This window comes from Mauremys reevesii, linkage group 22, assembly GCF_016161935.1.
Source record: "Mauremys reevesii isolate NIE-2019 linkage group 22, ASM1616193v1, whole genome shotgun sequence".
In the NCBI taxonomy this organism is placed as follows: Eukaryota; Metazoa; Chordata; order Testudines; family Geoemydidae; genus Mauremys; species Mauremys reevesii.
In genome coordinates this window covers 22,261,608-22,286,892 of record NC_052644.1, presented here as the reverse complement: position 1 = coordinate 22,286,892, position 25,285 = coordinate 22,261,608, and the positions used below count along the sequence as shown (strand labels likewise).

The window sequence follows — 25,285 nt, the reverse complement described above, 5'->3', positions numbered from 1 at the left end:
ATGGGGTGCAGGGAATGGGGGTGGCACGGGCTGGGAGGTGCAGGGAGTAGTGGGGGAGACAGGAGGAGGAGTGCAGGGGGGGTGAGGGGTGGGTTTCAGGGTCAGGGTATTGGGGGACGATGGTGGGGGGTGCAAGTGCGGGGTGCTCAGGACTCCCCTCGTATTCACCCTGGGCTGCTCCAATATTTGACCTCAATTAACACCCCATTTCATACGTCTTGTAGGGTTCGCCCAGTGCCCCTGTAATGCCCCGGCTGCGTCAGCCAGGTACGTACCCTGCCCCGGCGCCCCGTGGGGCACAGACGCCCCCCCACAAAACCTCATCTCCCTCCCAGAAGCCGCCGCCACCACTCTGAGCAGAACAGTGTCTCCCCCCCGCCCATATCCCCTGACCCACCCCACCAGCCTAGGGCGCCCGCACTAACCGCCCACCCCCACTGCTCACACGGGCTTCCGGGCCCCTTCCCACTGTTCGCCCGGGGCAAAAACCTGGCTCTGGGGCGGGGCACGGGTTATATGGGGACCCCTCCCCCAGCGCTGAGATGCAGCTGGCTCTTGGGTGGGGCACGGGGGCCGATTATATGGGGACCCCTCCCCCAGCGCTGAGATGCGGCTGGCTCTGGGGTGGAGTGCAGGGGCGGGTTATATGGGGACCCCTCCCCCAGCGCTGAGATGTGGCTGGCTCTGGGGTGGGGTGCAGGGCATGGTTATAAGGGAACCCCTCACCTGGCTGAGTATATGGCGATCCCGGCCACAGCGCTGAGATGCGGCTGACTCTGGGGTTGGGGGTGGGGTCTAGTGGGTAGAGCAGGGGTTCTCCTGGGTTCTCTCCCGGCTCTGGGAGGGTGGGGTCTGGTGGGTTAGAGCCGGGGGCTGAGAGCCAGGACTCCTGGGTTCTCCAGTGGCTGGCTGGACTGAGAGGTTCGGGGACACCCCAAACACCCTTTGGGGCGGGAGGAGGGGAGAAAGAGGACGAGTTACCGGATGAGAGCTGGGGCCCCGCGCACCCCCCCCTGCCCCGCTCGCAGCCCGGCGCTGGCGTGAGCAGAGTGGGGGTGGGGCAGAGCTTCCTGGGAGCTGGAGGAGGATAGTTGCAATTTGGGGGATGCTCGGGGGTGGGGGTGACAGGAGCTGCATTGGGGGCTGGGGCTGAGTTCCTGGAGGTGAGTGGGGAGGGGCTGGGGTGCACAGGCGTGTGGATGGCTGTGGTATTTGTGGGGCAGGGCCTAGGTGTTGGGGGGGTCAGAGGGTCACAGGCTGCCTGGGGTGTGGGGTGCTGTGGATTAGAGAGTGCTGTGAGTTGGGGGGTGCTCGGGGCATGGGGTACTGTGAGTCATGGGGGCCTTGGGGGGTGTAGTGCCATGAGTCGGGGATAACAAGCCCCTGGTGGCTGTGGGTTGCTGTGGGTCGGGGATAACAGGCTGGGGTGCAGTGGGTCGGGGATAACAAGTTGGGGTGCAGTGGGTCGGGGTGCTGTGGGTCAGGGGATAACAGGCTGGGGTGCCATGGGTCGGGGGATAATAGGCTGTGGGTTGCCATGGGTCGGGGTGCTGTGGGTCAGGGGATAACAAGCTGGGGGTGCTGTGTGTCGGGGTGCCATGGGTTGGGAATAACAGGCTGGGGTTTGCTGTGGGTCAGGGGTTGCTGTGGGTCGGGGATAACAGGCTGGGTTGCCATGGGTCGGGGGATAACAGGCTGGGGGTGCAGTGGGTCAGGGGTTGCCGTGGGTCGGGGGTGCTGTGGGTCGGGGGATAACAGGCTGGGGGTGCCGTGGGTCGGGGGTGCTGTGGGTCAGGGGATAACAGGGTGGGAGGTGCCGTGGGTCGGGGGTTGCCGTGGGTCGGGGTTGCCATGGGTCGGGGGATAACAGGCTGGGGGGGCGGTGGGTCGGGGGTTGCCGTGGGTGGGGGTTGCCTTGGGTCGGGGGATAACAGGCTGGGGGTGCAGTGGGTCGGGGGTGCCGTGGGTCGGGGGATAACAGGCTGGGGGTGCAGTGGGTCGGGGTTGCCGTGGGTCGGGGGATAACAGGCTGGGGGTGCAGTGGGTCGGGGTTGCCGTGGGTCGGGGGATAACAGGCTGGGAGGTGCCGTGGGTCGGGGGCGGTGCCTCGCCCCACTCACCTCTCTCTCTCCCACCGCTGCCCCCAAAGGTTCTGAGAAGTCCCGGAGTCTGAACAGCATCGTGGGGCTGCGCCTCTCGCCCGGCCCCAGCCCCCTGGGCTCGCCCGGCGCCCCCCGGCGCCCCCGCCCCCCCCTGCCCTCCATCCTATAGCCCGGGGGCCCCGGACTCTGCCCCCCCCCGACTTTTTAAGCAAAAAAGAAGAACAAGCAAAAGAACAAGGCAGAAGAGAGGAGGCGTCGCCGGGGGCAACCAGGGGGGCTTCGTCGCCGGGGGCAACGTGGGTCCTGTCCCCCCTTCGGCTGCTACAGGACACGCTACACGGCACTTTCTGGAACATCCATGAGTCCCGCCCCTGCCCCCGCCCCCCGGAGCAGGACGCCTGGGTCCCTCCGGGGAGGGGCCTGACCTGGGGCTGTGGGGGGCGGCAGAGTTTGTATTTTTGGCGGGAGGGAGGTTTGCTCTGAGAATCCAAATACTGCAGGGGGGGGGTCCAGGAGCCCCCTGCCCCACACTGCACCTCTGGGTCCTTCGGTCCGTTCCCTCCGTCCGGCTGTGTGTCTCCATACACCCCCCCTGACTGTCTGTCTGTCCTCGTCAACCCCCCTCCGGCTGTGTGTCTGTCCTCCCCTACCCCCCTCCGGCTGTGTGTCTCCATACACCCCCCCTGACTGTCTGTCTGTCCTCCCCAACCCCCCTCCGGCTGTGTGTCTCCATACACCCCCCCTGACTGTCTGTCCTCGTCAACCCCCCTCCGGCTGTGTGTCTCCATACACCCCCCTCCGACTGTCTGTCTGTCCTCCCCTACCCCCCTCCGGCTGTGTGTCTCCATACACCCCCCCTGACTGTCTGTCCTCGTCAACCCCCCTCCGGCTGTGTGTCTCCATACACCCCCCTCCGACTGTCTGTCTGTCCTCCCTACCCCCTCCAGCTGTGTGTCTCCATACACCTCCCTCCGTGTGTCTGTCCTCCCCTACCCCCCTCCGGCTGTGTGTCTCCATACACCCCCCTGACTGTCTGTCTGTCCTCGTCAACCCCCCTCCGGCTGTGTGTCTCCATACACCCCCCTCCGACTGTCTGTCTGTCCTCCCCTACCCCCCTCCGTCTGTGTGTCTCCATACACCCCCCTCCGACTGTCTGTCTGTCCTCCCTACCCCTTCCGGCTGTGGGTCTCCATACACCCCCCCTGACTGTCTGTCCTCGTCAACCCCCCTCCGGCTGTGTGTCTCCATACACCCTCCCTCCGACTGTCTGTCTGTCCTCGTCAACCCCCCTCCGGCTGTGTGTCTCCATACACCCTCCCTCCGACTGTCTGTCTGTCTTCATCAACCCCCTCCGGCTGTGTGTCTCCATACACCCCCCTGACTGTCTGTCTGTCCTCGTCAACCCCCCTCCGGCTGTGTGTCTCCATACACCCCCCTCCGACTGTCTGTCTGTCCTCCCTACCCCCTCTGGCTGTGTGTCTCCATACACCCCTGACTGTCTGTCCTCCCTAACCCCCTCCGGCTGTGTGTCTCCATACACCTCCCTCCGACTGTCTGTCTGTCTCGTCTCCCCCCTCCGGCTGTGTGTCTCCATACACCCCCCTCCGACTGTCTGTCTGTCCTTGTCAACCCCCCTCCGTCTGTGCCATACACCCCCCCCCGACTGTCTGTCCTCACCTACCCCCTCCTCTGGCGGTGTGTCTCCATACACCCCCCCTCCGACTGTCTGTCTGTCCTCATCAACTCCCCTCCGACTGCCTGTCTCCATACACCCACCTCCGACTGTCTGTCCTCATCAACCCTCCTCTGGCTGCCTGTCTCCATACACCCCCCTCCGACTGTCTGTCCTCCCCTACCCCCCTCCGGCTGTGTGTCCCCATACACACCCCTCCGACTGTCTGTCTGTCCTCACCTACCCCGCTCCGGCTGCCTGTCCCCATACACCCCCTCCGACTGTCTGTCTGTCCTCATCAACCCCGCTCTAGCTTTGTGTCTCCATACACCCCCCCTCCGACTGTCTGTCCTCACCTACCCCCCTCCGCCCTCTTGTCTCCACACACCTCCCTCTGACTGTCTGTCCTCATCAGCGCCCCTCTGGCTGCCTGTCTCCATACACCCTCCTCCGACTGTCTGTCCTCACCTACCCCCCTCCGGCTGTGTGTCCCCATACAGCCCCCTCCGACTGTCTGTCTGTCCTCACCTACCCCGCTCCAGCTGCCTGTCCCCATACACCCCCCTCCGACTGTCTGTCTGTCCTCATCAACCCCCCCTCCGGCTGTCCGTCCCCATATGCACCATTCTGTCCGTCCATCCCTGTGCGCCCCGTTAGTCTGTCTGTCTCCCCCAGACACACACACACACAACCTCTGTTCCGCTTTCTGGACTCACAGACTCTGCTCCTTCGAGGACCCCCCCGGAGCCCCCGCCCGCTTGGTTCTCTCCTGCATGGATCTTCCATGGATCACACAAGCAATAAGGTCCGCGCTGGCCTCCCCGGCTGCATGCCGCCGGCCCCAGGACGCACAGACTTCGCGGACCGTCGGGTCGGACGGACGGAGGGGCGCCGGCGTGGGGTGAAGGGGGGGCTGCCGGCTCCCCCAACCCCTTCCTCCTCCTCTTCCTCCCCTGCCCTGGGGTCGTGCCCCCCTCCTGGCGCGGCCCGTCACTGTGATCCCCCCCGGCTGCGCCCCAGGGCCGGACGCCGGCACCAGCGGAACGGAGGGCCCCAGCGGCCGGAGGTGGGACCGGCGTGTGTGTAGGGGGGGGGCGCAGGATCGGGACCGCCCGCCCCCCCAGCTGAGCTCCAAGTTGCATTGTGCCAGCCAGCATGTGTCTGCATGTGAATCCGCTCGTGTTATATGCAACCCCCCCCACCACCACCCCAGTCTGGGGGGGGGGGCGGCGCCGGACCCCACAAATCCTGGGTCCCCTGTCCCTTAGCACCTGGTTTGCCCTCCTCCCCTGCGGGAGGGGATGCGGTGTGGGGGGGGGCAGTGGGGAGCCGTTTGAGGTGGGGGGGCACATGTCTGCCTCCTCCCCCCCGCCTGGCCCTACTCCTCCTCACTCAGCCCCCCCCCCCACAGCGGTTGGAGACCCTCCCCCAGCAGCTGCAAGGCCTAGGGCTGGGGAGAGACTGACCCCCCCACCCCTTTGCAGGGTGGACAACCCCCCCCCCCAGAAATTCATCCGTCACACTATGCAACAGCACCGAGTCTGAGCCGGGGGGGGTTTCTGGGGGGGAGCCCCCTCAGTTCCAGCCCTTTCCCGCCATTGCTCTGAGATCCCCCCCCCCGGAGACCCCCTCCCAGTCTCTTGCCCCCCCCCCCCAGCTGATGCCAGCAGCTTCTTAGGCAACAATTCCTATGCAAAACTCAAAGGATTTTCTTGTTTTTTAGATGGTGGGGGTCTGGCTTCCCCCCCCCGGAGAAGCAGATGGGGGGGGAAGGCTGGTGGGGAGGGGATTTCCCCTGCAGTGCCGCCCCCCCCCAGACACCCCCGTCCCTGCCCACTGCAGAGGGCAGCGAATGGGGACTATTGAACGAAGGTCTTTCCACGCCCCAGCCTGGCTGGGCTCCTCCCAGCTCCGAACCCCTCACTGGAGCACGCTATTTCTGGGGGGGAAGGCCTGTCTACCGCCCCCCCACGTGCATGTTGGGGGGGGGGGTCCGATTCTTTTAAAATAGCCCCCCCCACTCCCCCGGTGTCTAACCCCCATCTATCGCTGGGGATCTTTTGTGTGTTGCCCCCACACATCTCGCACTTTAACAGCCCCCAGTCGTCCCCACTTAGGAATTTCAGTGCTTCACTTCTGGCTGGGATTGGCTTTATTTAGGGGTTAAGGGTCCCCCCAGCCCCCTCAGCCCCTGTGGCGCTGCCCCCCCCCCACTGCACTGAGCTGGGGGCGCAAGAAAATCAAGGGGTGGGGGCTGTGCTGTCTCCTGATTAAATTATCTCCTGGGGGGGGGGGTCCCAGAGTCAAGAACGGGGGAGGGGCTGAGCCCTGCAGCCGTGGGGCAGCCCCATAGAGGACAGGGGTGACAATGTCTTCCAGCCACCGCCTGCCCCCCCCCAAGGGCGGGGGGGGCACATACAGGTGATTTAGACTCAGGAAGGGGGGAGCTGGGGAGGGCCCAGCCCCCTGGGGGGGGGCAGGAGGAAGGAAACGGTGCAAAGTGAGGGGGGGGATGGGCAGGTGGGGGGGGGTACCCGGGGGGGCACAGATCTATTTTTTCAAGCAGATGTTTAATAAAATGCAGAAAAGCGACATTATTTTTTCATAGAAACAATCCCCCCCCCGGTTTCCATGGCAACGCACCAGCTGTGATGGAGTCGGGGGGGGGGGTCCCACTCGTTCCCTTGGACACCTGGGTCCCATCGCCCCATATGTCCTGACCCCCCCCCCCGCCACGCGCAGCGGGTCCTGGCCTCCAACCCCCAAATTGTGCCAAATGAATTGTGATGGGGGGGGGGGGGGAATTGCTGGATGACGTGTAATTCTAGGGCCTACACCTGTGCCCCCCCATGTGCCATGCCCCCCCCATTGCTCCAGCCCCCCCCGGGTCTCTCATCCGCCCCTCTGCTGCCTCCCTGGGAGGGGGGAATGTGCTGGTACTAGCCCCCCCACCCCATCCTGGGGGGGGGCCCTCGTGGACTGGTGCCCCGGCAGGGAGGGGTCTCCTAGTACTGCCCCCCCAAAGCAATAACACTCCCCCCCCATCCTGACCGGGGGGGGGCAGGGCCTGGCTGAGCCCCGGGGACAAGCCAGTGGTTTCCCCCCCAACACACAGGGTGCCAGCAGGACCCAGGGTGACCCCCACGCCTTGTGGCAGCCCCAAATCAGCCAAGGCCTTGAGCCTGCTCCCCACCCCAGCCTGCCTCCCCCCCCTCAAAGCCCCTCCCCTCTGCATCCTACCTCCTGCCCCCCCCACAGCCTGCCCACCCCACATCCACTCCCCTCCCCTCTGCATCCTACCTCCTCCCCCGCAGCCTGCCCCCCATCCACTCCCCCTCCCCTCTGCATCCTACCTCCTGCCCCGCAGCCTGCCTCCTCCCCTCAAAGCCCCTCCTCTGCATCCTACCTCCTGCCCCCCACAGCCTGCCTCCCCTGGCATCCACTCCCCCTCGGCATCCTACCTCCTGCACCCCCCACCTGCCTCCCCACATCCTCCCCTCCTCTGCATCCTACCTCCTACCCCCACTGCAGCCTGCCCCCACATCCACTCCCCCTCCCCTCTGCATCCTACCTCCTGTCCCCACTGCAACCTGCCCCCACATCCACCCCTCCCCTCTGCATCCTACCTCCTGTCCCCCGCGCAGCCTGCCCCCACATCCTCCCCTCCCCTCGGCATCCTACCTCCTGCCCCACCGCAGCCTGCACCACCCTCCCCTCGGCATCCTACCTCCTGCCCCCCATCCACTCCCCTCTCCCCTCTGCATCCTACCTCCTGCCCCCGCAGCCTGCCTCCCCTCGCAGCCACTCCCCTCCCCTCTGCATCCTACCTCCTGCCCCTGCAACCTGCCCCCACATCCACTCCCCTTCCCCTCGGCATCCTACCTCCTGCCCCCCCCGCAACCTGCCCCCTCCCCTCGGCATCCTACCTCCTGCCCCCCGCAGCCTGCCTCCCCCTCACATCCACTCCTCCTCCCCTCGGCATCCTACCTCCTGCCCCCCGCAACCTGCCTCCCCCCTCACATCCACTCCCCGCAGCCTGCCCCCCATCCTCCCCTCTCCCCTCGGCATCCTACCTCCTGCCCCCACATCCTGCCCCCATCTACTGCCCCCTCCTCCCCGCATCCTTCCTCACTCCCACCCCTCCTCCTGCACCTCCTCTCAGCCTCCCCTCCATCCGTCTGTCCTTCACCCCCTCCCCCTCCTCCTGCGTCCATCCAGCCAGGCCCTCCCAACCCTCCAGCCACAGGCCACATCGCCCTGCCCCCCGCTGCCACCAGCCCGTCTACCCCCTCGCCTCCGGGGGTTTGCATCTTCCCAGCCCCGCTCCCATTCAACTCTGGTGCTACGCGGACGGGCCCGCTGCGACCCCTGGGGCCTGGTGTTGCCCCGGCCCGCCTGGACCCCAGAGCGTTCAGGGCTGGGGGGGGGCTGAGCAGCTCCGGGGGGGGTTGTGCTTTTGTTGCTGTTTCTTTTCTCCCCCCTGTTATCTGCCCCCGGTCCCTGCCTGTGAGGGGGGGGCGGGGTCTGCATGAGGCCAGGCCGGGAGTTACAGCATGAAATAAACGAATCGTTTTCATGAAACCTTCACCCCGTGGCCGGCGCCTCCTTCCGCCCAGCGCGGGGGGGGGGATTGGGGGCCGGGGGGGCCCCTACACGGTGCCAGGGAAACAGGGACCCAGCCCCTCCCCCCAACTACCCAGCCCCTCCCCCCCCGGGTCCTTTAGCGGCTCCAGCCTCTTCCTTGGGGCGGGGGCCTAAGGGCGATGGGGGGAAATGACAGAATTGGGCCACCACTTCCCAGCCCCACCCCAAGCTGGGCCTCTCCAGGCACCGACCCCCCCCAAAGGCTGTGTCCCCCCCCCCGCCCACGGGCCCCCCCCAACCCTGCCCCAGCAAGAGGCACCGGGGCTGGCAGGGGCTGCGGGTCGGGAGTGAGGGGCACCGGCAGGGCTGCGGGGGGCTGGGAGTGACGCCCCCACCCCAGGTTGGTCTGGCACCAACCCCCCCCTGTCTCTCTCCCGCATCCAGCCCGTGTGGTCGTGAATTAATGTTAATTCCAAGCCCGTAAGGAAGTTCTGTCCCCTGGGCCGGCTCCTGGCGGCTCCGAGGGGCCCGGCCGGGCGGCTCCTGGCGGCTCCGAGGGGCCCGGCTGGCAGCAGCCAGCGAGAAGACGCATCAGGCTTCAGGGCCACGACCCGGCCCAGCTCCGAGCCCCCCGCAGAGCGGATGTGGCCCAGGGACCCCCCGGCCTGTTCCCCAGCAGCCCTGAGCCCCCAGAGCCGGGTCTCAACCCACCCCCCAGCGGGGCCTGACCCTGGGAGGACAGGAAAGAGAACCCAGGAGTCCTGGCTCCCAGCCCCCGGCTCTAACCACTAGACCCCGCTCCCCTCCCAGAGCCGGGAGAGAACCCAGGCGTCCTGGCTCCCAGCCCCCTGCTCTAACCACTAGACCCCGCTCCCCTCCCAGAGCCAGGGAGAGAATCCAGGAGTCCAGAGGGGGGGAGGGGGGCATTGCTGTATTTTGTGTCTATTTCAGTCCTTCCAGACCTAGTTTAGCTGGTTTGTAGCTAATTAATTCACCAGGCCCGAGGGGGGGGGGGCTGCCCTCCTTTCTGTCCTCCTTTACTACCAGTATGAGCCCCCCCCCCCCGACGAGACAGGGTTAACGATCTGCAGCTGGCAGCCCCCTGCCGGTGCCCTCACTCCCAACCCCTGCCGGTGCCCCTCACTCCCAACCCGCAGCCCCCTGCCAGCCCAGCCCTGCCGGTGCCCCTCACTCCCGACCCGCAGCCCCCTGCCAGCCCAGCCCTGCCGGTGCCCCTCACTCCCGACCCGCAGCCCCTGCTAGTCCTGCCCTGGGCTCCCCTCCCCTCTGGCTGGGGCTGTGGTGGAGGGGGAGGTGTCTCCTCTGGGGGGTTCAAAGCCCCCATTCATGCTGCAGGCCACAGCGGCTGACGGGCGTCTCGGTGGTGGCAGCGCTGGGATGGCCGGGACCCATGGAAGGGCTGGAGCTGAGGTCAATGTGTGGCCGATGTCAGGACTGGCCTTGGGTCAGAGAGTCTGTGACTCCCCCACGGCAGCTGGACTCTCCCCTCTCCTGCCATGGGGCCCCTGTGGGGCTGGGTCAGCCTGGCAAAGGCCCTGGAGACAAACACAGAGCAACACCTGGGCTAGCAGGGGGCTGCGGGTCGGGAGTGAGGGGCACCGGGAGAGCAGGGCTGGCAGGGGCTGCAGGTCGGGAGTGAGGGGCACCGGCCCAGCTGCATGGGGGGGGGAAGCTGGGCACACATGTTCCAGCCTGGCACAGCCCCCCCTCCGTGCCCGGCCCCGCGGGGGGCAGCAGCTGCCGCGTTTCGCCCGCCTGCCATGGCTCCTGCCGCTATATCTAGGTCGCGTCCCGGGGGCGCAGCTGGTTACATAAGGGAGCCGCCGAGGGGGCCGCGTGGCCAGAAATAGCCCCTGCTGGGGGGGGGGGGAACACGCGCGGCCTAGATTCTCCCTCCTGGGGGGGAATGATTCCGCCCCCCCCCCCCCCCCCCCCGCACACACAACAGCCCAGCAATGACCTGCTGGAGGAATCCTGGAACCCAGGAGTCCGGGGCGTCTCTGCCCCCTCCAGCACGACCCAGACCCCTGCCCCCAACTCCCTGAGAAGGGGGACACAGGGCTCTGGCTGGGGCAGGTTAGAGCAGACCCAGGAAATTTCCTTCCCTGGTGGGGGGGTCTGCCCCCCCCCCCATTACATCCTCAGGGAAGGGTCACAGGCAGGGAAGCGGATGCTGATTTCGGGAGGACAAGGGGCCGCTTAGGGAGAGAACCCAGGAGTCCTGGCTCCCAGCCCACCCCTGCTCTAACCACTAGCCCCACCTCCCAGAGCCGGGGAGAGACCCAGGCGTCCTGGCTCCCAGCCCACCCCTGCTCTAACCACTAGTCCCACCTCCCAGAGCCGGGGAGAGAACCCAGGCGTCCTGGCTCCTAGCCCACCCCTGCTCTAACCACTAGTCCCACCTCCCAGAGCCGGGGAGAGAACCCAGGCGTCCTGGCTCCCAGCCCACCCCTGCTCTAACCACTAGCCCCACCTCCCAGAGCCCCCAGCCCACCCCTGCTCTAACCACTAGCCCCACCTCCCAGAGCCGGGGAGAGAACCCAGGCGTCCTGGCTCCCAGCCCACCCCTGCTCTAACCACTAGCCCCACCTCCCAGAGCCGGGGAGAGAACCCAGGCGTCCTGGCTCCCAGCCCACCCCTGCTCTAACCACTAGCCCCACCTCCCAGAGCCGGGGAGAGAACCCAGGCGTCCTGGCTCCCAGCCCTCCAATTAGGAAACATATCCAAGCCGTTTGGTAACGAGTGTTTAATGTACATTACAAAGGGGGCGGGGGCAGGGCACCCCTGGACAGATGCTGTTAGGGGGTGTCAGTGTTGGGGGGGGAACAGGGACCCCCAGCCCCTCGGGATCTGTACATGGCCGAAAGCAGCGAGCCCCAGGGCAGCAATGGGGGCCCCCTGGGGCTGGGGTGGAGCAGCCCTGGGGGGGGGCAGGGGTTGGGGCTGCAGAGAACCCAGGAGTCCTGGCTCCCAGGGTGCCCCCTCCCCTTCCAGCCCAGGATACTCACAGGCAGCTGGGGCCGGGGCTGCTGCTCCCCCATATGGCACCGGAGTCCGGCCGCCCCCAGGATCATGGGACCGGGCCAGTGGGGTGATAGGAACCCCTCCCCCGCCAGAGCTGGGGCCAGAACCCAGGCGTCCGGCTCGCGGGGACGGAAGCAGAACCCAGTGCACCCTGGGAACAAGGTCTGGCCCCGACACGCCCCCCGTGGGCACCCTGGGACCCCTCAGCAGACACCGCCCCCCCCCATTAAAGTGCTGTGTGAAGAGGCGGCAGTGGCAGGTGGACCCCGGCGTCCGGCTCAGGGCGGGGGGCTCCGAGCTGTGGGGGGCTCCTCGGGGGGCAGGATCTCGATGCTGCTGTCGGGCTGGGGGGGTGAGACGCTGCCCGTCAGCTCCAGCTCCGGGGCCTGGCCAGGCGAGAGGGGCTGAGGGGGGGTGGCTGGGGGGCTACCCCCCGCGGGGCCCCCCAGCCCCAGAAGCTCCTGCACATTCCGCGGCAGCTCCTGTGAGGAGAGCGAGGTCACCGGGGGCTGGGACATGGGGCCAGGACTGGCTGGTTGGGGGGGGGGCACATGGGAGCTGCAGGGCTGGGGTGTGGTAGGCAGGCTGGGGGTGTGGGAGGTGGGCTGAGGGGCCACTGGGGACAGGCAGGGGGGGACTCAGGAGGTTAGGGTGTAGGAGGCAGGCGGGGGGACAGGCGGTACCGGGGGGGAAGGCGGGAGGCAGGGGGTGTAGGAGGCAGGTGGGGACAGGCGGTACCGGGGAAGGCGGGAGGCAGTGGGGCAGGGGCGTGGGAGGCAGGCAGGGGCAGGCCAGGAGGTCGGGGGCAGGCCAGGGGCACTCACAGGGCTGGGCGCATGGGAGGCAGGCGGGGACAGGCAGGGGTGCCGTGGGGCAGGCCAGGGGAACTCACGGGGCTGGGGTGTGGGGGCAGGCGGGGACAGGCAGGGGTGCCGTGGGGCAGGCCGTGGGCACTCACAGGGCTGGGCGCATGGGAGGCAGGCGGGGACAGGCAGGGGTGCCGTGGGGCAGGCCGGGGGCACTCACGGGGCTGGTGGTGTGGGGGGCAGGCAGGGGACAGGCAGGGGGGTGCCGGGGGGCAGGCCGGGGCACTTACGGGGCTGGGGGTGTGGGGGGCAGGTGGGGGACAGGCAGGGGGGGTGCCGTGGGGCACTCACGGGGCTGGGGGTGTGGGGGGCAGGCAGGGGAGTGCCGGGGGCAGGTGTTTGGGTGCAGGCCGTGGGGCACTCACGGGGCTGGGGGTGTGGGGGGCAGGCAGGGGAGTGCCGGGGGGCGGGGGGCAGGCCGTGGGGCAGGCCGTGGGGCACTCACGGGGCTGGCCGCCAGCTGTCTGTACAGAGCCTCGGCCCGGCTCAGCGTCTCCTCCACATTCATCTTCATCGTCAGCTCATTGATGTGCTGGGGGGAAGGGGGGGCACATCTATTAGGTACGTTACGGTCGTGCCTGGGATCCCCACTCCTGCCCCAGGACCCCCCAGCGTAGTTCTCTTAGGTGTATTACGGTAACGCCGGGAGAAGGAGGGAGGACGTGGGACTGTTCAGGGTGGGGGCCTCAGTTTCCCCTGTGCAGTGTCTGGGTGGGGGGGTGAGGGGGGGTGATTGGTGCAGAGCCCGAGGGGGCCGGGGTGACACCCTGTCTCCTGGGCCCCCCCGCAAGGTGCCAGCTGAAGGGGCTGGAGAACAAGGGGATCCGGAGCCTGGCCCGGGAGAGAGACACAGGCCAGAGGAGGGGCTGGGGGTGGGGGGCAGGACCCTCTGGCTCCCCAGCCCCGGTGCACTCGCTGGGGGAAGCGCATGGGGGGAGGGGGATGCTGGATGCTCGGTCAGAGCCCCCGAGTCCTGCCTGGCTTTGGAGGGAGCAGTTCCCGAGTGTCACCCTATGACTCTGGGGTGCCCCGACCCCAGTTCTGTCCCCCAGCTCCAAACTGAAACCCACTCGAGCTGCTGCCCCCCGGCCGCCCCCCGGCCCCTGCTCCAGCCTTTGTCCAGTTTCCGGGCAGAAGGTGTCACCTGGCCCCAGCCCCCTCCCGGGCTCAGGTCACAGGTATCACCCCGCAGTGACGTCACCCCCATTTCCCATCCCCACCTAGTTCTGGTGCAGCACCCGGGGAAACTGAGGCACACCCCGTGTTAGCAGAAAACGATAAACTAGTGAAACTCCCCTGCCCCACTCCCAGGTGAACACTCCCCACTCCGGCCCAGGGGGGCTGCTCCCCTTGTGGGCCAGAGCGAGGGGACCCCCGAGGGGCCCGCGGCAGAGCCGGGCGCTGGGGGCTCAGAGCTGCGGCCCCCGGGGGACCCCCAAGGGGCCCGCGGCAGAGCCAGGCGCTGGGGGCTCAGAGCTGCGGCCCCCGGGGGATCCCCGAGGGGCCCACGGCAGAGCCGGGCGCTGGGGGCTCAGAGCTGCGGCCCCCGGGGGACCCCGAGACGGCGTCGGAGCCGGGGCAGCCGGGACAGAGCAGCTCGGGGGGCCACAGGGGGGTCTCACCTTGAGGATCTCGCTGAAGCCGAACCCCGAGTTCATTAGGGCCTCGCGCTCCGAGTCCAGGATCCCGCAGGCCACCAGCAGGTGGAAGCTGGGGCAGGGCAGCCCCGTCCACAGCACCTGGGGGGAGGGGCAGGGTCAGCGGGGAGGCCCTCCTGCCAGACAGATTCACAAGGACCCCCTCAGCTGAGCCCTCCCCCCCCACAGGGACACCCTCCCCGTCATGTATCTACCCCCCAGGGGCAGGGGTCACCCACCAAACCTCCCACCTGGATCACACACCCCCAGCCCCTCCCCCAACACGCACAGCCCCCCCAGCCCCACCCCCAACACGCACAGCCTCCCCCCCCCACACCTCCCAGAGCTGCAGCACGTCCTCGAAGGCGAATTCCCGCTTGAACCAGATCAGGAGCCACCGGAAGCAGAAACACAAGGAGCCGGATTCCTTCGAGTCTGGGGGGAGACAAGGGGGGGGGGTTTGTCCGTGAGGGGGCCCTGCCCTGGAACGGGGCCTGGCTGGCTCAGGATACGGGGAAACGGGGCGTGTCCCCTCTGGCCCCCCTCCAGCCCCGGGGAGTCCCAGAGATGTGATGAAATGGGAATTCTCTTAATGTTTTGTATGACGAGCGCACATGCCTCAGTTTCCCTTGTGTACGGAGGTGGTGGGAGGAGGGGGGTGAGCGCGGCAGAGGACGGGCCGCTGGGCAGGCTCCGAGTTGGGACTGGGGGGGGGCGCACAGACCCTCGCCCTGCCCCCACGACAAGGGGGCGGCTCCCGGGGCACTCACCCAGGAAGTCGCAGAGCGGCGGATCCAGCACACGCAGCAGCAGCGCCAGCTGGGCCAGCTGCCGTTTCATGCTCTCCTGGCTCTCCTCGAAGTTATGGTGCTGCGGGGAGACGGTGGGTTAGGGGGGCCCGAACCCCCCATCTCACCCCCCCCAGCACCGGTCCCCCCCCCTCCACACTCACCACCAGCTCCATGAAACCCGCGAAGCACCAGAAGGCGTCGACTTCGTTCTGGGTGACGTAGAGGATGGGGGAGAGCAGGTCGCTCATGCCCTGCACGTAGCCTGGGGGGGGACAACGGGGTTACAGATCGGCCCCCCCGCGGCGCAGCCCCCCGGCGCCCCCGGCTCACCCAGGTCGAAGTTGTACACGCAGTACGTCATGAGCACGTCGTGAAGCAGGACCAGCGCCGGGTTCTCGCTGCCCTGGTAGAATTTGTTGCTCCGGTCGGTGCGGCTCACGTCCCGCTCTGCAAAGGGGGTGTGTGTGGGGGGGTGTTACATGGCTGGGGGGGCTCTGTGGGGGGCGATGGAGGGGGACTTTCCCAAAGCCGGCGCCTGCCTCGGTTTCCTCTCGGCTCCCGGTGCAGGGAACCGGCGTGCGCACGGGCCTGGGTGTGCACAAGAATGGTGAACCACATTTCACGAGTGGGGCTGGGGTTGGCTTGGGGGGAACTAGCCGGAGCCGCTCCCCGGTTAGGGGTGTGGGCGGCATCTGCCCCGAGCGTGGCCCCTCCAGGCACCGGGTCACAGGGGCTCACTCTGGGGGGGGTCACCCAGGGCAGGGAGGGGGGCGGGGGCACTGACCGATCAGGCTGCGGTAGCCGCGCAGCAGGGAGTTCCGCCGTTCCTGCTCCTCGCTCACCGACTTCCACTGCAGCTTCATGCGGAAATACTCGTCCCTGGGGCAGGGGGAGTGGGGTGAGGGGCTGCCCCTCACTCCTGACCCACGGCGTCAGCTAGCCCAGCCCTGCCCCCCACCAGCCCTGCCGGTGCCCCTATCTCCCGACCCACGGCGTCAGCTAGCCCAGCCCTGCCCCCCACCAGCCCTGCCGGTGCCCCTCACTCCCGACCCGCAGCCCCCAGCCCTGCCGGTGAGCCCAGCCCTGCCCCCCACCAGCCCTGAAGGTGCCCCCCACTCCCGACCCACGGCATCAGCTAGCCCAGCCCTGCCCCCAACCAGCCCTGCCAGTGCCCCTCACTCCCAACGCGCAGCCCCCAGCCCTGCCGGTGCCCCTCACTCCCGACCCGCAGCCCCCAGCCCTGCCGGTGCCCCTCACTCCCGACCCGCAGCCCCCCCCGCCCTGCCGGTGCCCCGCACTCCCGACCCGCAGCCCCCAGCCCTGCCGGTGCCCCTCACTCCCGAACCGAAGCCCCCCCAGCGCCCCTCACTCCCGACCCGCAGCCCGGGCGGAGGCTCACGTTCGGCGCCGGGCCTGGGCCCGGTTCTCCTCGCTGCTGCTCTCCCAGCTGTAGTAGCCCAGCAGGAACTTCCAGGCCTCCTTGCGCAGCGCTGGGCTGAGGCCCTGGGGCGGGGGGGGGGTGTGAGACTCGGGGGGCAGAGTCCTGGGACCCTCCCCCGAGTGATGGACACGGAGCCCGAACCAGCTCCAACCTCCTCCCCCATCAGAGCCCCCTTCGCCAGCCCCACCCACCACCAGGGCCCCGCCTCTTCCCTGCAGCCCCTCCCCTTCTTCAGCCCCGCCCACCACCAGGGCCCCGCCTCTACCCTGCAGCCCCTCCCCCTTCCTCAGCCCCGCCCACCGCCAGGGCCCCGCCTCTACCCTGCAGCCCCTCCCCCTTCTTCAGCCCCGCCCACCACCAGGGCCCCGCCTCTACCCTGCAGCCCCTCCCCCTTCTTCAGCCCCGCCCACCACCAGGGCCCCGCCTCTACCCTGCAGCCCTCCCCTTCTTCAGCCCGCCCACCGCCAGGCCCTGCCTCTACCCTGCAGCCCTCCCCTTATTCAGCACCGCCCACCCCCAGTGCCCCGCCTCGACCCTGCAGCCCCGCCCACCGCCAGGGCCCCGCCTCTACCCTGCAGCCCCGCCCCCTTCCTCAGCCCCGCCCACCGCCAGGGCCCCGCTCTCCCCTGCAGCCCCTCCCCCTGCGTCCGCCCCGCCCCCCGCCAGGGCCCCGCCTCTACCCTGCAGCCCCGCCCACCGCCAGGGCCCCGCCTACCGCCAGGGCCCCGCCTCTACCCTGCAGCCCCGCCCCCTTCCTCAGCCCCGCCCACCGCCAGGGCCCCGCCTCTACCCTGTAGCCCCTCCCACGTCTTCAGCCCCGCCCACCGCCAGGGCCCCGCCTCTACCCTGCAGCCCCTCCCACTTCGCCAGCCCCGCCCACCGCCAGGGCCCCGCCTGTACCCCACCCACCACCAGGGCCCCGCCACTACCCCACCCATACCCTGCAGCCCTGCCCTCTCCTGCAAGCCAGCCCCACTCCACCCCCAGCTACCGCCCTTCCTCTACCCCGCCCACCCCCTGAAGCCCCACCCCTCCTCCAACCCAGCCCCGCCTCCTCCCAGAGAGCTTCGCCTCTACCCCGCCCACACCCTGCAGCTCCGCCCCCTCCCAACCCAGCCCTGCCCACACCCTGCAGCCCCGCCCCTAGCTGAGCCCCTCCTCCAGCCCAGCCCCCCCACCAGCCCAGGGCCTCCAGTCCCCCAAGCACAGGCCTCTCCTCCAGCCCCACTGTGCCCCCCAGCCAGGCCCCCTCCCCATCAGGCCCTCCGCCCAGCCTGGGCCCCCTCTCTCCAGGGCCCCAGCTCCCAAGCACAGCTGTCTCCTACAGGCCCGGCCCCCCACCTACCCCACAGGCCCTGCCCTCACCCCAGCGAAGATCCTCCTCTTGAGCCCGTCCAGGTGGGTGATGCGCCCCTCGGGGTCCAGGTGCTGCCCCCACTCCTGCTCCGTCACCGGGGCCTCCCGGCACACGGCCGGCCGCGGCCCCAGCTGCACCTGCTGCGGGCGGGAGGGGGTCACGGGGCAGGCGGGAAAGGCATCCCGAGTGCACACCATTCCCACCCCCCACAAGCCCGGCTCCGCCCCCTTCCCCCCACTGCCTGCTCCCCCCACAAGCCCAGCCCTGCCCCCTGCCCCCCACACCCCGCTCCCCGCACTAGGCTGGTTCCACCCCCTGCCACCCACTCTCCACCCCTACTGTGTCACCAGCTCCGCCCGCTGCCACCCAAGCCCCGCCTGCATGGTTGGCTCCGCCCCCTGCCACCTATGCCCCGCCCCTCCTAGGCCAGCCCTGCCCTCTGCCACCCACAACCCACCCTGTGAGGCCAGCTCCGTCTCCTGCCACCCGCGCCCCGCCTGCATGGCTGGCTCCACCCCACTAACCAGCCACACCCTATAAGTGTGAGGGACCCGACTGGCTGTTGCTCCAAAAGCACCACACAGAGACGCGATTGGCTGGTGCTTCTGGGGTGCGCCCGGATTGGCCGGGGACACTCACGCACGTGATGACCTCAAAGCCTGGCTCATCCTCCAGGCTGGTGGCGGCGGCGGCGCCCGGGGGCCGCAGGGGGGTGCCGGCCTCGTGGTGCAGGGCCCCACGGAAAAAGCTGGTGACTTTGGAGAAGCCCCCGAAAGTGGCGGTGTAGGGGTCCTGCAGGAAACGCTGGGGGGGCGGGGAGGAGAGTCACTCTTGGATGTGAACCCCCAGAGCCAGGAGAGAACCCAGGAGTCCTGGCTCCCAGGCCGCCCCCCCCCCTTCCAGAGCCAGGGTGTGACAGAACAGGGAGCGTTAACCTGGGAATGTTGCGGGGGAGTTTCGCTAGTTTACTGTCTGCACCGATACTAGGTGGGGATGGGAAATACGGGGGTGACGTCACTGAGGGTGATACCTGACGGCGGCTGCATAACCTGGGCCCGGAGGGGGCTGGGGCCAGGTGACACCTGCCCGGGAAACCAGACAAAGGCTGGAGGAGGGGCCGGGGGGAGGCGGCTGGAGGGGGTTTCAGTTTGGAGCCGGCTGGGGAAAACGGAGGGAGACCAGAACCGGGGTCTGGGCTCCCCACCCCTCAAGAAGGACCTGACTGAGGGGTCCTGTTTCTGTACCCACAAGCTCTGGGTTTTGGGCTGTTCCTGTCGGCTAATAAACCTTCTGTGTTACCGGCCAGCTGAGAGTCCCGGTGCATCGCAGGAAGTGGGGGGTGCAAGGCCTCGACTCCCCCACACTCCATGACACAGGGATGCTACCCAAGGGTCCTCGTTCCCAGCCCCCCCGACCTCTAAATCCCTCCCCCCCATGTCATGAGTGGGGTGGGGCTCATGGCTGAGACAGGCCGTGGGGAGGGCTTCCCCCGAGGCCGGGCCGGGGGGCCTGGGGAACTCACCGACACCAGGTTGGAGGAGTTCTCGTCAAACAGCTGCAGCTCGTCGAAGGCATGTGACAGCGCGTAGGAGTCGTGGCTGCAGACCAGGTAAAGCCGGGAGTCCTTGGGGGAGCTGCCGGGGGGAGCCAGCATCAGCATCCTCAGTTACCCCAGCATTGCCGCGTGCCCCCCCCTCCGCCCCCTGCCCTCCGGGACCACCTCGAGTGCCCACTGCGCCAGCCTCATGCCGACGGCTCCCCCACCTGGGCCACCCACCCTGGAGCCATGGCAGTGCCCCACTCCCCAACCCCTGCTGCGAGCTGCCCCCAGCAGTGCCCCACTCCCCAGTGCCCCAGTTCACAAGCCTCCCCGGCAGCTCTGCCCCTGCTCACATGGCCAGGATGAGGTACTTGCAGAGCGCCCGCAGCAGAGCCTTGCTGCCGCCGCGGTGGAAGTGGAGGGCGGGCAGGGACCCACTGTCCCGGCTGATGAAGATGAGGTAGGACCAGCCCAGGCCCGGCCGGCTCCGGCGGATGGACTGCAGCTCGGACAGGCTGAGCGTGAAGGCCCACTGCGCCCGGGGGCTGGGCAGGGGCACAGAGCCTGCAGGGCAGAGCAATGGGGGGGGGGGTTAGGGCACCCGACCTGCCCCCCAGCCCTGCCCCTCCATGACCCGCCTGCTGGGCACCCCCGCACTAACACCCCTCCAGCTGCACAGCCCCCCCACGCTGGGCCCCCCGCACTAACACCTCCCCACCCCCCGGCCGCACCATCCAGGGCTGCCCCACCAATACCCCGACCCCCAACCCTCTCAGGCCCCTGCTGCACCCCGAGATCCACGAGCCAGGCTTCACCTCACACACCTCCCACCCCCAATCCCGCCCTACCGTCCCCACAGCCATTACCCGGGGGCTCCTCCTGCGGCCTGCGGGGCCTCACGGTGCTGATCACGGCCCAGTCGGGTTCATAGCCCGGATCGAAGGGCTCCTCCTCGGCCGCGCCCGGGGGCTCCTGCAGGGCAGATGGGGGGGTTCGAGGGGCTGGGGGGGGGGGCACGGGGGGGTTCCGGGGGGAGCCACTCACCTTCTTGGAGAAAACAATCTGGGCACCATCACCACCTTCCTCCAGGGGTGTCCACTGCAGCAGGTGCTCTGAGCCCTGCGGGCAGAGGATGCAGTCAGAGCCCTGCCGGTGCCCCTCACTCCCGCCCCGCAGCCCCCCGCCCGCGGTGCCCCTCACTCCCGCCCCTGTAGCCCCCGCGGTGCCCCTCACTCCCGCCCCGCAGCCCCCGCCTGCAGTGCCCCTCACTCCCGCCCGCAGCCCCCCCGCGGTGCCCCTCACTCCCGCCCCGCAGCCCCCGCGGTGCCCCTCACTCCCAGCCCGCACCCCGCCCGCGGTGCCCCTCACTCCCGCCCTGCACCCCGCCCCGCACCCCCGCCCGCGGTGCCCCTCGCGCCCGCCCCGCAGCCCCCTGCTAGCCCAGCCCCCTCCCCAGCCCTGCCAGTGCCCCTCACTCCCGCCCTGCAGCCCCTGCCCGCGGCGCCCCTCACTCCCGCCCCGCAGCCCCCGCCCGCGGTGCCCTCACTCCCGCCCGCAGCCCCCGCCCGCGGCGCCCTCACTCCCGCCCCGCAGCCCCCGCCCTGCCAGTGCCCCTCCCTCCCGCCCCGCACCCCCCCCGCCGCCCGCGGTGCCCCTCACTCCCGCCCCCCCCCCCAGCACCTTCTCGAGGATGCGGATGACCCCCGGGATGAGCGAGTCCTGATCCGGGTGGCGCTTGGGGCTGGTGTGCAGGAAAACCCCGCCCTGCTCGAAGGCCACCTGCGGGGTCAGCCAGAGCAGGACCGGCCCCGCCCCCGCCGGCCAGTCCCGTCCCCGCCCGGGGACCCCAGCCCCGCCCCCGCCTGCCCGTCCCCTGCCCCGCCCGGGGACCCTGCCCCCACCTGCCCGTCCCCAGCCCCTCCCCACCTGCCAGCCCCGCCCCCGCCCGGGGACCCCGCCCCCCGCCGGCCCCGGCCCGCGCTCACCCTGCAGCCCTCCGACTCCATCCTCCGCAGACCACCACTTCCGGAAACAACAACCCGTCACTTCCGCCCTACGCAAGGGGCGGGGCCAGGGAGAGGCGAGGGACGGCCGCCATCTTTGTGCGGGGCGCGCCTGCTGTCCGTCCCCACGTGAGCGCGGGTGACGCCGGGTCTCTGCGTGGCGGGGGGGGGGGGGGGGCTGCCATCTTTGTGCGGCCGCCATGTTTGCCTCGGTCTCCCCCGCGGTGCGGGCGGGGGGGAAAAGGAGAGGATTAGAGGAGAAAAGGGGAGGGGCTGGTGGCGGCCGCCATGTTTGTGCGGGGCAACAAAGCCGCCGCCACGTTTGTGCGGGGCACTGCGGGGGACGCCATGCTTGTGCGGGGCGGGGGCGGAGCCGCTCCCGGGGGTTATAAAGCGGGGTGAAAGGTCAGGGGTCAGAGGGTGACGCCGTCGTGGGCCGCGCAGTGACCCCGGGGGCTGGGACGGACAGAGGGAGGCAGGAGGAGGCGGCGGCGGGGGCAGGTAACGGGGCCCTCGGGAGCCCGGGCGTCCGAGCCCCCCCCCCGGCAGGGAGAGAACCCAGGCGTCCGGGCTCTGCCCCCCCCCGATACCCCCCCACGGGCAGGGAGAGAACCCAGGAGTCCGGGCTCTGCCCCCCCCCCCGATACCCCCACGGGCAGGGAGAGAACCCAGGCGTCCCGGCTCTGCCCCGATACCCCACGGGCAGGAGAGAACCCAGGCGTCCGGGCTCTGCCCCGATACCCCCACGGGCAGGGAGAGAACCCAGGCGTCCGGGCTCTGCTCCCCCGATACCCCCACGGGCAGGAGAGAACCCAGGCGTCCGGGTTCTGCCCCCCCCCTCGATACCCCCCCACTGGCAGGGAGAGAACCCAGGCGTCCGGGCTCTGCCCCCCCCTTACCCCTCCTCACTGGCAGGAGAGAACCCAGGCGTCCGGGATCTGCCCCGATACCCCCACTGGCAGGAGAGAACCCAGGCGTCCGGGCTCTGCCCCGATACCCCCACTGGCAGGAGAGAACCCAGGCGTCCGGGCTCTGTCCCCTTACCCCTCCCCACTGGCAGGAGAGAACCCAGGTGTCCTCCCCCGATACCCCCACGGGCAGGGAGAGAACCCAGGCGTCCGTGCTCTGCCTTCCCCGATACCCCATTGACAGGAGAGAACCCAGGTGTCCGCCACCCCACCCCCCCGATACCCCGTCACGGGCAGGGAGAGAACCCAGGCGTCCAGGCTCTGCCCCCCAGACCATGCCCACCCGAGGCAGGATGGAACCCAGGCATCCTGGCTCCCAACCCCTCCCACTCTAACCCCAACCCCCCCACTCCCCTCCCTGAGGGGGAGAGAACCCCGGCGTCCAGGCTCTGCCCCTGCCCCCGATTTCCCCCACTGCGGGTAGGGAGAGAACCCAGGTGTCCGGGCTCTGCCCCCCAGGCCGTGCCCACCCGAGGCGGGAGGGAACCCAGGCGTCCTGGCGCTCACCCCGTGTCTCCCGCAGGCCAGGATGACGGGCATGGCCGACAACCACCGGGAGAGCTGGGCGGGGCTGATTGCGGAGGCCGAGCGGTACCGGCGCCGGACGGGGAACGAGGTGGTTCTGATCACGGCTTTCCGGGCCCCGCAGCCGGGCGGCTTCTCCTACGCCCAGCACGGCTGCGGGGCCCTGGGCGACGCCGCCCGCCGCTACCTGGAGGACATCGCCGTCGTCCACAAGACCACGGCTTTCAGCTACGCCCCGGCCCCCGCCCGCCCCGGCCCCTCCCAGCCCCGACAACCGCAGCTGCCCCCCCCAGGACCCCCCCGCCGGCCCCCACTGGACAGCGGGCGCCCAGGGAGCCCCGGCCGAGGCCGCGGGGGGGCAGGACGAAGAGGAGGAGGAGGAGGAGAAAAACGTGCCGGCGCCCAGGGAGGTGGAGGCAGGCGGGAAGCAGCAGCAGCCCCCCAGCGACACCACGGGTGAGTCCGTGCCCCCGACTGGGGGGGGTGTCTGTCTACCCGCGCCCCACATCTCGGCGCCGGGCGGCGGGAGCTGCGCGCCCCACCCCAGAGGGGACGCCGGGCGGCGGGAGCTGCACGCCCCACCCCAGAGGGGACGCAGCTCGGTGCCAGACAAGGGGTCCCCGTATACCAGCACCGGGCAAGGTATCCTTGTATACCCAGCCCCACGCTCCAGCCCAGAGGCGCCGCATCTCAGCACCGGGCAAGGGGACCTGTACACCCAGCCCCTGTGCCCCACCCCAGGGAGGGCCACTTCCCTACACCGGGCAAGGGGTCCCCGTGTACCCAGCCCCAGTAAGGGGTCCCGGGATACCCAGTCCCAGCGCCCCACCCCAGAGGTGGCCGCATCTCCTCATGGGCCCTTCTGCGGCTCCCCAGGTCTCTTTGTGATGGACGAGGACTCCCCCAGCCAGGACTACGAACCCTTCTTCGATTCGGACCCGGAGAGCACTGACGGTAGGTTGCGGGGGGGGGGGTGTCATGGAGTCACTCGGCCGATGTCCGTAGGAAGCCAGGCAGGACTCGGGGGGGCCACCTCTCGGAGCAGACTGGCCCCCGGCAAGGAGCTCACGCGGCTTCACCTTCCTGGGTCTGACCCCGGAGCATCCAGCATCCCCGTCCCCCCGTGCGCTTCCCGCAGCGAGTGCGCCGGGGGCGGGGCTGGGGGAGCCAGAGGGTCCTGCCCCCCAACTCCGCAGCCAGACGTGACTCTCCGCCGGCCGGTAACACGGAAGGTTTATTAGCCGCCAGGGTCACAGCGTAGGGCAGAGCTCGTTAGCACAGAAATCAGCTTGGGAATCCTGGGCCAGATGCCCCCCCCCCCAGGCCCCAGACTCCCTGGCAACTCCTGGCCTTTGTCTTGTTTCCTGGGCACAGTCACCTGGCTGCACCCCCCTCCTGGGTCTCGGGCCTCACCTGCCCCCAGGGCCTCAGCGAAACTCACCCCCCCAATTCCCATCACCTAGCATTGGTGCAGCACCCAGGGAAACTGAGGCGCGCACAGGCCAGTGAAACTCACGTGCAGCATCACAAGGTGACTAAAACCCCGCCCCCATCTCACCCCGTTGCACTGGGAGCCTGGCCGGATGGCGGGGGAGGGAGCCTGCCAGCGAGGGTGGGGGCAGGAGGGGGGGGGCAGGGCGTCTGGGGTCCCCCTCTTAACTTTCTTCCCTCCCCAGACGGCAGCCTGAGCGAGGAGGCGCCCGCCCAGCCCCCGCCCGCCCCCCCCAACCACCAGTACGCCAAGTCACTGCCCGTCTCCGTGCCCGTCTGGGCCTTCCGGCAGGCGGGGCCAGAGCCGCGCTCGTCCGACGAGGAGAATGCCAAGGTGGGGGGCCCGGCGCGGGGACGGGGGGCCCTGGCCCTGGCTGGAGGCTTTGTAGAGGGGGTGGGGGCAGAATCCGGCCCCAGGGGGAGATGTTGGGGGGGTGTTGGGGTCCCCGGCTGGTGCCCCCGGCGCTAACCCCTCCCTGCCCCCCCAGCACTCGTCCCCGGACCTGGAGAAGATCGCGGCCAGCATGCGGGCGCTGGCCCTGCGCGGCTCCGACGGCACCGAGATGTTCGGGGACCTGCCCCGCCCCCGCCTCAACACCGGGGACCTCCAGAAACTGCAGCGGAAATATTGACACCTCCCCTGGCCGGGGGAGGGGCCCCGCCAGCCTGGGGCCCCCCCGCCAGCGCCCCCTCCCTTGGACACTACACCCCCTGACCTGACAGCAGGGCAGGGGGAATCCCCCCCCCGGCCCCAAACGGGCCTGCGGTGACAGAGGCTCCGTGGGGCCCAGCGAGCCGGTGGAACTACCCGCCACCGCATCTAAGCTGCTCATGCTACAGGATTTGCCGGAAGGTGATGTGCGGGGGGGGCACACAGGGCTCCCCCTCTCCATCCCCCACCCCACAGCAGCAGATGTCGGGGAGCCCCTCCGGTCCCCCCAGCACTACAGCTAATGAGAGGGGAGCACCCTGCCCACACTACAGGGGACGCTGCCCCCCTCTCCCCCAAGTGTCTTAATAGGTTGTTTTGTAAGGCCCTGTTTGCACATGAGCTGTTCCCCCTGGAAAGGGGGGGGCAGCTTCCCCAAACCCCCTCATGGGGGGGGGGCGGCTCTGCTGTCAGCCTCCAGCAGAGAATTATACACCCCCCTGAACTGACACCCTCATTTTGGGGGGGAACTGCCCCCTCCTTTGAGAGGACAGGCAGGGGCCGGCTTTCAGGTGGGGGGGGGGGCTCCCCTGGCCTCAGTACCTGGCCCGGAC

General features: G+C 69.5%; 4 protein-coding genes across 7 annotated transcripts in view; 3 read left to right on the top strand and 1 right to left on the bottom strand.

The window, feature by feature from the left end:
• The window catches only part of KCNC3 (potassium voltage-gated channel subfamily C member 3), a 29,785-nt gene extending 27,068 nt beyond the window's left edge, over positions 1-2,717 (top strand). Inside the window, exons 6-7 of one of the 3 annotated variants that reach the window (XR_005590544.1) lie at positions 225-267; positions 2,150-2,254. Coding sequence is in view for 1 of the 3 variants with exons in the window: in XM_039510010.1 (XP_039365944.1) it covers positions 2,150-2,271 (122 nt within the window). In the remaining 2 variants the exon portion in view is untranslated. Of the gene's footprint in view, positions 1-224; positions 281-2,149 lie in introns of those variants that run through there. The other 2 variants (XM_039510010.1, XM_039510012.1) reach the window with 2 other exon arrangements.
• Positions 2,718-11,110: 8,393 nt separating this feature from the next.
• Positions 11,111-21,102, bottom strand: TBC1D17 (TBC1 domain family member 17). Of its 2 annotated transcripts, XM_039510008.1 has the most exons (17): positions 21,021-21,102; positions 20,716-20,814; positions 20,080-20,154; positions 19,902-20,007; positions 19,389-19,599; positions 19,018-19,129; positions 18,135-18,299; positions 17,504-17,635; positions 16,097-16,200; positions 15,482-15,576; positions 15,028-15,144; positions 14,859-14,959; positions 14,677-14,776; positions 14,244-14,341; positions 13,892-14,008; positions 12,715-12,801; positions 11,111-11,885 (listed from the first exon to the last, which is right to left on the bottom strand). In XM_039510008.1, the coding sequence occupies exons 1-17, from the start codon at positions 21,039-21,041 to the stop codon at positions 11,682-11,684; spliced, it is 1,944 nt and encodes a 647-aa protein (XP_039365942.1). In that variant the 5' UTR covers positions 21,042-21,102; the 3' UTR covers positions 11,111-11,681. The 2 variants fall into 2 exon arrangements, with proteins under 2 accessions (XP_039365942.1, XP_039365943.1); XM_039510009.1 differs by lacking the exon at positions 20,716-20,814 and having other exon boundaries at positions 21,021-21,065.
• Positions 21,103-21,404: 302 nt separating this feature from the next.
• Positions 21,405-22,991, top strand: LOC120388482 (proline-rich AKT1 substrate 1-like). Its single transcript, XM_039510305.1, has 2 exons — positions 21,405-21,539; positions 22,530-22,991. Exon 2 carries the CDS (start codon positions 22,536-22,538, stop codon positions 22,989-22,991), a length of 456 nt encoding a protein of 151 aa, XP_039366239.1. The 5' UTR covers positions 21,405-21,539; positions 22,530-22,535.
• LOC120388382 (proline-rich AKT1 substrate 1-like) lies at positions 22,651-25,233 on the top strand. Its single transcript, XM_039510197.1, has 4 exons — positions 22,651-22,987; positions 23,408-23,485; positions 24,208-24,356; positions 24,511-25,233. Exons 2-4 carry the CDS (start codon positions 23,419-23,421, stop codon positions 24,652-24,654), a joined length of 360 nt encoding a protein of 119 aa, XP_039366131.1. The 5' UTR covers positions 22,651-22,987; positions 23,408-23,418; the 3' UTR covers positions 24,655-25,233.
• The last annotated feature ends 52 nt before the right edge of the window (positions 25,234-25,285 follow it).